General features: G+C 41.2%; 1 protein-coding gene across 1 annotated transcript in view; it reads left to right on the forward strand.

Annotated features, from left to right (window-relative positions):
* Positions 1–7942: 7942 nt before the first annotated feature.
* The window catches only part of Kdr (kinase insert domain receptor), a 42827-nt gene continuing 38333 nt past the window's right edge, over positions 7943–12436 (forward strand). Inside the window, exons 1-2 of the mRNA XM_090343585.1 lie at positions 7943–8135; positions 11921–12014. Of these exons, the coding sequence (XP_090199711.1) occupies positions 8069–8135; positions 11921–12014 (161 nt within the window). The 5' untranslated portion in view covers positions 7943–8068. The remainder of the gene's footprint in view (positions 8136–11920; positions 12015–12436) is intronic.

The following is a 12436-nucleotide window of genomic DNA, read 5'->3' on the forward strand; positions in this document are numbered from 1 at the left end:
ATGTCAACTGTTGCAAACTAGAACACCTCACCAGGAAATATCCAGATCCTTCCAGTAAGGGCATAGGAACTTGTAACACTTAGAAAACAAAAGCTTTTGTTGATACTATTCCATTTCTTTGGGAAAACTTGGTAATCTTTGAGAGGGAAAAAGTATATTACTACACAGCAAAGTCGTTCCAGTTTATAAATGCAGAGATTTGAAACTCAAACCACAGATTTCTTGTATAGCACATAAGAATTTTGTGAATGCTCTATTTCTTTTTCTTTGTTCAGAATTAAGAATAGAACATTTCATTTCCACTGATTAATTATGAATGAAGTAACTGTATGTTTCTGCTGTCATTGTATGGCTATATATGCTTCAATAAATTACTCCCTGTAAGGACACTTAAGAGTACCTAAGAGTCATGTGATTCTGAGTGGGAGGGATAGGAAGAGAGAAACAGATGAGAAGAAATGGAAATGACAAAAAATATAATTCTGGTGTCACTTGTGAATTGAGAGGTGTTAGGTACTAGGAGTTCAGAATGCATTTGTTATAAGTTCTGTTTGCATAAACCTAGGACAATTATATTGTCACAAATCATGGAAATAGTGTCTATATATAGGAAAGAGAAAGCAATCCTCTAGTTCTCTGAAAACAAAAATAGTCCACACACATTTTTCTAGGATAAAATATATATTGTGTGTAATTCTGGATATATTTACTATATGTAAGACTAACGTTTAAATATGAATGTAAGAATAACAATATAAAGAACATTTTACAGAGCACATTATCTTCCAATTAGATTTATCTGTCCAATTATATTTTATTAAATATGCACCAGTATCTTTTCTATAAGCATATTTATTTTTCCTCAAGAACTATCCTTCTAAACTTAACTACTTGCTTAGGTGAAGTTTAGTATCTTCTTGTTTCTTTTGGAAGAGCCTCATCTGAAAAGACAAATGGATGAACAACAAAATCTCGTTTGGGATGGATATTTGAGCAAGGAGGACAAAAGATAAAAACATGATGACAAGAAAGAAATGCACAAAATGTGTGTTAAGAGATCATGTAAGAGACCATAGAAGCAATTGCTTTTCTTTCTTCAGTGAGATCAGTGGTTTGAAGGTTAAGTATGAGAAAAGATTCAGTGGGGCTGGAATTTCCTAGGATAAAAAAAAAGTTTAATGACTTGCTTTTCTTCATTCTTCATCAATCTCCCAGAGTGCCTCTCCTTAGCCTTTCTAGGAAAATATTTAAGAAACAGAATAGTATCTAGGAAACTAGAATTGATTGTCATGAAGAGAAGCCAATGGCATAAATTTACTCAGTATTATGTTTTGAATGAGATCTGTCCTCAACAAGACATTGCATGTGCCTGAAGGGGTCAATCTTAGATGCATCATTATCGTGACCTTTCTGTAATTAAAATTTACAATGATCTCTTATAGTTGTGAGATAATAGAAAGTCACTTAAACCCTCTAAACTTTACCCTTCCATTATATGGGAATAATTATATAATTATCTTTATTATCATGCATATTAAATAAGATAATCCAAGGATAATACTCTGCACATAAGTATATCTTGCATATCCTTATTTTTTCTTCCTATTATTATTATTTTAAATTGCAGAGGGTCTTGGCTTTATCACATGTGCTGAATAATGATAAAGGATGCATTCATTGCAAACCAATTTAACACTGTTTAGGGCACAGGCTTTTAGGAAGGCAAAAGAGCACATTTTTCCACAAGGAATTCATCATTTCTTCTCTTTGTTCTAAGCGTTATTAGTAGTGCACGCTGTGAGAATGAAGTGAAGAATAAAGAATAAAGGCACCTTCAGAACAATCTGTACTCAAATGATATGTGCAACCAACATCACTGCTTCTATCATTTTCTGGCATCTTCCTCTGGTGCTGCATCGATTTTCAGCTAATCACTTAACTTCTGCATCTTTTATATATGTTTAACTTATCATTATGTGCTATATTCCAAGAAACTATATCAGAGTTTGGAGGAGGGAGGGATCTTGGGCATATGTATTTAAAGTAACTGGTAGTTTTCCTTTACAAGTAGCAAGTGACAAAGAGCTGTGTAAATCTGCTTCACAAAGAGAGTGGGAAATCTTTTGTAACAGTTGAAGGAGAGACATCATGAAACGAACCTGAATATTGGTGGAAGTATCGAAAGCAGGCCTGACTTTGAGATGACTTAGCTTTCTTGATCATAATAATACACTTTTAAATTAAAAAGGTAATTCACAAGGCCAGGAATGTGGCCTAGTAGTAGAATGCTTGCCTAGCATGCATGAAGTCCTGAGTTCAATTCCTCAGTATCACATAAACAGGTAAAGCTGGAAGTTGTGCTGTGACTCAAGTGATAGAGTGCTAGCCTTGAGAAAGCTCAAGGACAGTGTCCAGGTCCTGATTTCAATCCCCAGGACTGGCAAAAAAAAATGTAAGTTACACAGAGACTAAAATAAATATGGGTATGTAAAAAAAAGGACAGATGATGATAAATAAAAGATACGTTTCTTATCTCCCCTTGCACAATAATAATGAATAGGGATGGGCTATGAAACAGAACCCACATCTGGTAAGCTCGTCATAGACTCTGGTAAGTTACAATACAAACAAGTGTGGGAAATAAATTAAATGCAGTAAATATGAGGAAGTGTTATGCAAATATGGAATGAATAACTAGCAATTCTTGAATATGTAGCAGCCACTAGAACAGACAGTTGATCTTGGTTTTTATTCTTTATTTGTTTTCAAAAAATATTGTAGACATACACACAGAAAAAGGTGCAAGTTCTACCCATCTGCCTCTGTGTCTCAAACATTTCTCAGAGGGAGGCATTTATTTGCCGTGTGTGCTTCTAGATACTCAGTGGAAACTTGTCTGTTGTGTATATAGAAAATCATGTATTTTCACTTCTATATTTGCATCCATATTTCTACATATACATGCAAAATTATAGGGAATAATTTTGAACAGTAGATATTCTTGATGCTGAAAACAATTTTCAGGTGGTATGGGAGTGGGCAGTGGGTTTCAGGCAGGTAATTAAAAGTCTTGGAAATACCTCTGGGACACAGAATACACATGCCTGAGAAAAATCTTTATCACTACCATCACTGTGTGTGTGTAAAGGGTTTTATAGTTTATAGAACACTTTAATGCGATTATCTCACTTGCATTCCATAACAATTCTGCCAGTAGGCTAGGGAAGAATTATTACTCTCATTTACAAATGAAGAAGCTGGTTCTTGAAATGAAAAGGTGATGCTTAAGGCTACCTCAGATATCCAAGTGTAATAACATGATACTATGGGGAAGTAAATGGCTTTGTACTGGATGGGACATCACAGTGATGATAATTGCTGAAATGACTTAATTTTAAACTGTAAAAACATGTAAAAATAAAAACAAGAGTGAAATGACCCTTTTTGTACCCCCCCATCAAACTTCTACCATCATTAACCTTTTGCCAATCTTAATATTTACTTCTTAAGACATGAAGTCCATATTTGCGAGAAAGGAAACCAGAAGAAAAGGGAACAGGAGCATGTCGTGGGGTATGTGTGATCATGTATACATACATGTGTGAAAGTGTCATTTTGTACAATTACTTTGTGAAAATGCATATAGCTATACATATGCATATATATATATATATTTCAAAACACTGGTGGTGAAGGAACCAACTTCGGGAATCAGAGTGTAATAATGTATGTGGTGTGTCTTGGCTATAAATCACATAATTCTGTGTTGAGAAGCCTAACGAACTAGCAAAAACCCCAGAGAATTGTGATTCAATGTGCTCTAGGTGAAGCTATTTGTGAGGACAGTTCATTTCAGGTCATGTTTCTCTTTTTATCAAACTTGTTACCCTAGTGTACAACATCCCCATGCTTTGTAATGTAGCTAACTTTGCACTGTTTTAAGTATGAAATTTATCTTTATTTCCTATGCATTTGGTGTTTTGTGTGTTTTCGCTCCAGTGAGTGCTGACAGTTGAGTCCTATTCCAAGTATTTTATGTAGAGAAACTCATTTAATTTTTTGAACAACCTCTATGAAAAAGATACTACTATGCATGCTGCATAGAAAAACAACCAGCCAGTTGGTCATGATCACATAGATAGTAAGTGACAGATCTGGGAATCAACCCCAGCCATTGTGTTCCCAGAATCTGCTCCTAGCCACTTCTCTGTGATTTCTCCATCTATTCATACTGAACACACTTGAGCACTTTACTCAGATACAGCCATCTTCCACCACTAGATCTCTCACCAAAATGATTCTTGGCAACATTTTCAAAGTAATGGGAGGCCAATTGCATATGGAACTTTTTTTTTCTTTTTAACAGACTTTGCCATTTTCCCAAACACAAGGCACTTCTCTAAGTGCTATGTGGGAGGGGAGGGATGTGCTAGGTTGATTTCACCAGAATCTGCTGCCAAATTCTGGTCCTGTAGTTATCAAAGACATATCATTCCCTCTGAGACTTCTAAGGGAACTTTCAACCAGGCTAGCAGGATCTGATCTGCATTTGGAAGGGACACTATCTTCTTAAGGAAGACCTGGGAGAGGAAGTGTCATGAATTGTAAATAACATGGTGAGAGAAGACTTGTCTGGAGATGGAGAGGTATCGCCTTTCCCAAACCAAGACTTCTTTCCCTCCCCGGATGCAGCAACCCTTTCAGAACCAATCTTGGTTAACTTGCTGAGGTTGTAAGCAGGACAAAGTGTAAGTTTCCTCCCCTGTTCCTGAAACAAGAGTGTCCTAGATAAATATTTGTGTATCGACATGGTTGCAATATTATTGAAAAGAATTTTAAAAGAATAGGGTTAGCTGGTACCATGGCGTCATGTCTGTAAACCTAGTTAGTTACTCAGAAAGCTGCATTCTGAAGATCACTATTGGAAGACAGCCCATGGCAGGAAACAGTCCATAGACTTTTTTTTCCTCCAATTAGCCATTCAAAGCCAGAAGTGGTACTGTGGCTCAATGGTGGAGTACCAGCCTTGTGTGAAAAGGCTCAGGGACAGTATCTAGGCTCAAGCTCTAGTATTTTCTCTTCTCTCTCTTTCTTTCTCTCCCTCTCCCCCCCTCCCTTCCTCTCTCTCTCTCTCTCTCTCTCTCTCTCTCTCTCTCTCTCTCTCTCTCTCTCTCTTCTCTCTCTGTCTCACACACACACACACCTGAATGAAAGGGAGCTCAAAGTCCTGAAAAGAAATGATGTCCAATATATACTTTAAAATGAAAGAAACAGGCTCTAAAACTGTCTATTCTATGTTTCCATTTGTGGAAAGAGGAAGAAAATATACTCAAACTTTTCTGTTCATAGAATTTGCTTGGAAGAAAAACAGAAATGTTTGCCTTGAAAATAATAAATAGCATTAAAACCTTTTTATTATCTTTAAGTAGTTGTCCAAAGGTGGTGTTATTTAACAAAGCAGTTTGTGAACACAATGTATCTTGATGAATTTCAGTTCCTTCAACATCTCACACCCCTTGACCCACCCCTTCCTTTCTCCTTTTCAATTTAGTGGTATATACAATGAATTCTTGACTGCATTCTCCTCCCCTTCCCCCTTCATTCCTTTACCCCTCTCCTCTTAGCCCCACCCCTCCTGTTGCTTGTGCCCATTTCCTAGTGCTGATTTTGTTGTGCTTTAACCCAGTCTTTACAATATCTATCTATCTATCTATCTATCAATCTATCTATCTATCTATCTATCTATCTATCTATCTATCTATCTATCTATCTACTACTTGAGCTCTCCATAGTGTCTGTTATACTTCAGTGACTTCATTTGTAACCACTTGCATACCACCCAATATGTTTACTTTCAGATTTATAGGAACATTCTATGTACCACAAATGAGGGATAAATTGTTTTTACAAGCCTGGCACCCGTGATGTAGCTGACAACTGTAATCCTACCTACTCAGGAGGCTGAGATCTGAGGATTGTGTTTTGAAGCCAGCCCAGGCAGGATCTTATTTCCAATTAACCACCCAAAAGCTGGAAGTAGAGCTGTAGGGCAAGTGGTAGAGTGTTAGTCTTGAGTGAAAAGACTCAGGGACAATGCCAGGCTCCTAGTTCAAATCCTAGAGCCTGCACAAGAAAAAGACATAAAAAACAAAAGAAACGCTTGCCTCTTAAAACAAAGATCTGCTCATTCCAAATATTTTGATATTGTTTTCCAAATATTTAACCATGTACATTCATGTTTCAGGCAGTGTTAAAAATACTGGAATTGCTAACCTCAGCATATATGAGAAAGAGAAATCACATTAATATTTTTAAATAGAGGAAGAAAAGCAATGTGTTAAACTATGTATAATTAATCTAGTTTGGATCAAAGAAAAAAAGAAAGATTTTCTTTTAGGTTGTCAGAAATAAAATGTGTCTGGAACAGGTTCTAGTTGCTTATGAATGCTTGCAATGCTAGCTGCTCAGAAGGTTGAGTTTGGAGGATCACTGTTAGAAGCCAGAGCAGGAAAGTCTGTGAGATGCTTATCTCCAGTTAACCACAGTCTGCCCCCAAAAGAACCCCTATGTCTCAAGTGGTAGAGCACTATCCTTCAGGAAAAAAGAAAGGAAAGGAAAAAGAAAAAGAAAAAGAAAAACCAATCTCAGGAGCAATGCCCAGGCCCTGATTTATTTAGTTCAGGTCCTAGGTCTGGCACACACACACACACACACACACACACACACACACACACACACACACACACACACACACAGCATCTGGCTACGCCTGAGAAGCAAAAGACTAATGAAATTAGGGTATATTGCTTTCCTTCTCCAGACGTGAGGAAGAGTGGAGAGTAAACTAGAAGGAACCTGCTTCTTTCTCCACAGCGCTAGACAGGTCGTGAAGCTTGGCTATCCAGTGTCCTGGGGGCCCAGAGCTTGGAAGCTTTGCTTCATCGCCCATCCAGTGAAGGCCTGGAAGGCCAAGGGCCTCTTCACCCTTGGCAAGCGGGTGTCTGGGCTTGGAGTTCTGCTCTGAAAAGGGACCTGGTGGGTCACGGCAGGGGTTCCTTGTCCTGAAACGCAGCGGGCAAAGCTCTCTTTCCAGGCTCGTTAATTCAGGCTACAGGGCGCTCTCTAGAGACTGCTGTAGCGTTTGGGGCTAGCTTCTGGAAGAAGTCGGAAACTAAGCAGATAACTGCAGAAATACTCAAGCTGCCAAGTAGATGAGGAAAGAAGAACTTTGGCAACAGGACAAGTGGATTTTCTAACTGGAGGCATTCAAGGGGAGATTTTTTTTTTTTTTTTAAGGCTACCCCAAACACCTTAAAACCAAATCTTCAAGGGGCTGGCTCAAGTCACTGGCAGTGTGTGTGACCCCACATCTAGGCCTGACATTCATGTCTTCCCAGTTTGCTCCAGAGATCCCGCTACGCACCCCTGCCTACTTGGGACCCACAGGGCAGCACGGGTTGGAGGTCTTCCATGCGCTGGGTGAGGGCTCAGTGTCCCCAGTTGTACTTCTGATCGTACACCCCACGATCTCCAGGGCCTGCCACCCATTGAACCTTGGAGTGCCTTAGAGAAGCTACAGCTTCTTTCCACGCAGAATCACAGCTGTCAGTGGTTCCAGGATGGGACTGGCCAGGTGGGGACGAGTGGCGGGCGTCGGAAGCCCAGCATCCAAGCCCCACAACCAATGAGGGTGGGGCTGGAGCAAAGAAGCCCCGCCCCGGCCCCCAGGGCCCCGCCCCTGCGCCCTAGAGTTTGGCCGGAGCGCTCACCTCCCGCACTGAGTCCGGGGACCCGGGAGGAGGGCAGGCAGCGTGGAGCCTCTGCGCGTCCTGGGTCCGCGAGGACACTGACTTTGCGCGCCACCGCAAACCCAGATCCGGTGCTGCGGGCCTGGAGAACCTCTTCTACCTGCGGACAGTCCCGCGGGGCCAGGGCGGGAGCCAGGGCACCTTCGCCCCGCACCTTCCCCAGTTCTGGGCTGAGGGGCGCAGTCCAGTCTTCGCTCCTTCTGTTGGGGAGCAGCTGGATCAGAAAAGAGCCTGCGGTCCGGGGAGTTCTGGGGTGCAGGATGGAGAGCAAGGCGCTGCTGGCCGTCGCTCTGTGGCTCTGCGTGGAGACCCGGGTCGCCTGCGTGGGTAAGAGCCCACACTTACCAGGAAGAACCAGGCGGAGGGGCCGGGGCGGCTGGGGAGACGATCCGACTTGGAGCGAGGGGAAGGGGCTGGACGCTTGGTGTTCTTTCACCGAGGCAAACCGAGGCTGCCCGGTGGTCTCCCGGTCAAGATCCTGGTCCACGCTGGAGGCGTCCCACTGAGGGCTCTGCGCCCTGGGGCTCTGGGGAGGCGGGGGTAGGAAGGTGCCCTGGGCTGGCTGGCTCCCGATGCTCCCGCAGGCAAGAACAGGCGGTGAGGACGGAGTGCGGCGGCGCACATCCTCCCAGCCCTGCCGGGCGAGGGGAGCCGTGCGGGGAGCCCCAGCCCAGTGGCTGGATCGCAGCCTGCACTCCCGCTCCTGCAGGAGCAGCGGGGAACCTGCCTGCGACTTCTCCTAGACGGAGCACTCGCGCGTGCGCCGCCTACTATCTGCAGGGCAGTAGGATGGAGGAGTATTCCCCGCTCTCCTGGGTGCAAGACCCTGCTCCCCTCTCAGAGAGAGAAGGGGGGCTTTGGGGCTTGTCTCTATTTTTCTAACACTTTTATCAACTTTCTGGGTGACACAACCGGGTGGCGGCTTTCGTCAGAAGTTCAAGCTGCGGAGACTCCTGCGAGTTTGCTGCCTAGTTTTAGTGTCACTTTCCCGGCCACTTAAAATGTCCCTTTCAAGATGACAAGCAAGCTTTTGATGCACAGCTCTTGCCTCCCCTTCTTTTTCTTTAAACCCACCTCCCTGCCTCTCTCTGTGTGTCACTCTCCTTTCTTCTGTCCCTCTCTTCTTTCCTTCCCGTACTCCTCCTTCCCTTCCCTCCCCCCCCCCAGCTCCAGTTTGTAGATTGGGGGGAAAAAAGGAAGAAGCCAGTCAAACAATTCTACTAACACTTTCCTTGCATTAAAAGAAAAGGCTCACGTCTTTAAAAAGATTTTACAAATTAGCCCCCCGACTAATTTATACAAAGGGAGAAGGTTCATTGTGACATCTCCCTACAGACACAGAATGCATCTGACTCAACCTCTTCTCTCCCTATGTTTCTAAAGCAAATTCCAACAGGTTTCATTGTTCTGTTTTCATATATCCAATTAAGTACTTCAATTATATTCATTCTCAAGGAATCGTATGTCTTAAAACATGCTGACATATATGATGGTGATCCTCTGGCTAAGGTTCCTGAGTTTTCTTGAGAATGACTTGGCCCATCAGGGCCAGCTCTGTTGTAGATACTCACTTGTTCCTGCCAAGACGGGGCTCTCCTGGTTTCTGGGGAGAGAGTGAAAATCTGGACTGCATGCTTGTTCTATCTCCCACAAAGAAGTGTGTTGCTTTTAAGCCTGGGTGTTTCATGGTGCAGCAACACAACGGTAATCTGGTTGCCCTGAATAGAAGTTGGGCTTGCTCTCTTGGAGTGTGTGACTGGCTTAATTGGTTTGGGCTATAATTGGTGCCATCAAATTCTAGAGACAGAGCCACTGTTGTTTCCCCACTCCTCTCTGAGCTGGAAGGGTAACAGTGAACAAATTAATTAATGTTGGTTATAAGATTTGAACATAAAAGGGCTTTTATTGAATAGTAGCATATGTACCTCTTGGGGCATTTTATTTAGAACTTTCTTAGGAGTAGGACTCAGATTTGTCAATGCAAAGGAATGAAGCTTGAAGGAGGGAAAATATCAGTGTTGTTCCTTAGATGTATATCTGAAGTTATTTTTGATAGGCATGTTGAATGGATTTGTATGGTAGAAGATGTCTCTGGAATAGTGTGTTGTCTTGGCTTCCTATATCTTTAAAAAATTAAGTAGCGAAGGTGTCTGGAGTGAGGAATGATTGTGCCCATACTTGATGAGAGACTTTGAAGAATTTTTTAGGGGCTGGAGTTGTGGCACAATGATAAAGCACTTGTCTAGTGTGTGGGAGGCCCTGGCTTTGATCTCCTAGCAGTACAAGAAAAAGGAGGTTCTTACTTTGGTGGCAAGGTAGATATGACTTATTGAAGCTAGTCATTTTAATATTGTTTCTTTGCCTCATACAAATATATCCAATGAATGGCTTCTTTGAATCACTAGAAGAGTTATACGAAGTTAGTGTCTTCAGTGTATTTGTCAAGCTAATGTTTCTCAGTCAGCTTTCAAGTGCATCTATCTAAATGAGTTCTTTTTGTTTTCCATTCCTTCTTTATTTTCCATTTTCCTTTCCTTCATTATTGGAAGACTTGCCTTTGAACATTGTGCTTTATTGTTTACTTGTATCAGAGATAATCTTCCTAGATTAAAAAGTGTTAATGCTAATTAATTGAACAAGACTACCTAGGTCAGTAGTTGTTCAAAAGTGGCTCCTAGAATCCAAATGTTATAGGTGGATGTAGATACATTGTAACTTAAAAACCACTGCCCAGACACAAGGACCACCAACGTCAATTAGTTTCTTAGTTTCCGTTGTTTGGGAGATTATATAATTGATCAATAAATCTACAGTTATGCTAGCAGTCTATTTTGCACATCTATTTGGCATCCATGAGAGTATGTGTGGTCAATTGTTTGCTAACACTTCTTCACACTGGGAGCCCCACATTCTATGTGCTTTGTTTGCTTTGGTTATTTGCATGTACTCTTTATCCATACTACGTCATGTGTGCTTGTATTTGCTCATATTCACTTAGTTGCCCAACAAAGTCAATAGCAGTTTAGGCCAAGGGAATTGTATGTTCTTGGTTTATTTTAGTTACAAAGCTCGGGTCCTTGTTCAACCTCAGTTACTTTTTTTTCTACTTCATTTGAGGCAGATTTCACTGTAGCCCAGCTTGGCCTTGAACTCATAGTCTCTTGAGTGCTGGAATGTAGGTGTGCATTACTAGATCTAGTTGGTCAATTACTTTTTAAGCCAATTGTCTTGAAGAACATGATGTCTGTTAGTAGCCTATGGTAATGAACAGTTTCTCTTTCATGCTTTTTCAACACCTGATAGGTCTTCATATTTAGTTGAGAGAGAATGCAGACGTTTTGCTAAAATGTGACCCATGGTTGAAAATGTATTCCATGGTACTTTTTTAAACCTTTAGGTAAAGACAGGATTCTTATGATCCAGAATGAACTCAGAGCTGTAAGTAATGTGTTGAGATTCCTCAAGTGTAGCTCATTAGCATCACGTTAATTTTAGTCCTGCTCTCTGAGGAAAAGTGTATTAATATGCATGTATGTGTAAATTATCTTCTCCATCCCCTCATTTTATTTTATTATCTTCTGAGCCACCTTTTTCTACCCTTGCTGCTTGGTTACCAGAGGAAGTACACTAACAAATTGAAAAAGGACAACAAGACGAGGTCATAGTCACTTTAACCCTCCTCAGGATACATAGATGAACTCTATCTAAGTTGTATTCATTAATCAGCATTTGGTCAAATGTGTATATCCTATGTTTTATACGCGATGTCAGTGGGTCCTTTCCCAAGGGACTGAGCTCATCAGATGAAGGTTCATTTGGTTTCAATGTCCCATATCCTTTTGTAAGACCTTGAAGTTGGCAATGGAGGAAAACAGGAACTCCACCCTAGCACCATGAATTGCAGAACTGTTGTGTTGGTTTCTGACCATCTGCCTATTCTTCCTGTTATGACACAGCTTGTGAACTTTTACTGGGAATGGTGAAAAGTAAAATCCCAGTTTTACACAATGAATTGCTGAAGAGGCCTTTTTTTTTAAAGATTAGAGTATACATTGTTTATGGAAGGTGTTTCCTATTGGGTCTAACTCTTAATTTGTTTAATTTGTTTCTAGGTTTGCCTAATGAATCCATTCATCCACCTTCTCTCAGCATACAAAAAGACATCCTTACTATTATGGCCAACACAACTCTTCAGATTACCTGCAGGTAAGAATTTATTTTAGAGTGAGATCTCAATGCATGGTTTATTGAAGGGAAAAATAATTTTCATTATGGCAGAATTACAATAGTGTGATGGTAATTGTGCATAAATAATGAGAACTCATGTGATAATGTCATGGTTTGCTGCTCATTTTTCTACATGTTCATATACATCCCACCCACACAGTACCTAGCATACAGTAGACAAGAAGTATGGAGGGCATAAATGCATTTGAGGACATACTTATAAAGTTGAGCCATATTTATTTTACTCCGAATGGCTTTTGGGCATCCTTTTAGCCCTTCGTAAGAACCTTATTTCATGATAAAGTCTGAGTGCTGTAGCAATGGAATCTTTCCTGGAATTCTACTGAGTGAATGGCCTATACAGGCCTTGGGGCCACACTCTACCTTGATGTTCTGAGATG

The sequence above is a fragment of the Megascapheus bottae genome, chromosome 13 (genome assembly GCF_031878675.1).
Source record: "Megascapheus bottae isolate mThoBot1 chromosome 13, mThoBot2.hap1, whole genome shotgun sequence".
Lineage (NCBI taxonomy): Eukaryota > Metazoa > Chordata > Mammalia > Rodentia > Geomyidae > Megascapheus > Megascapheus bottae.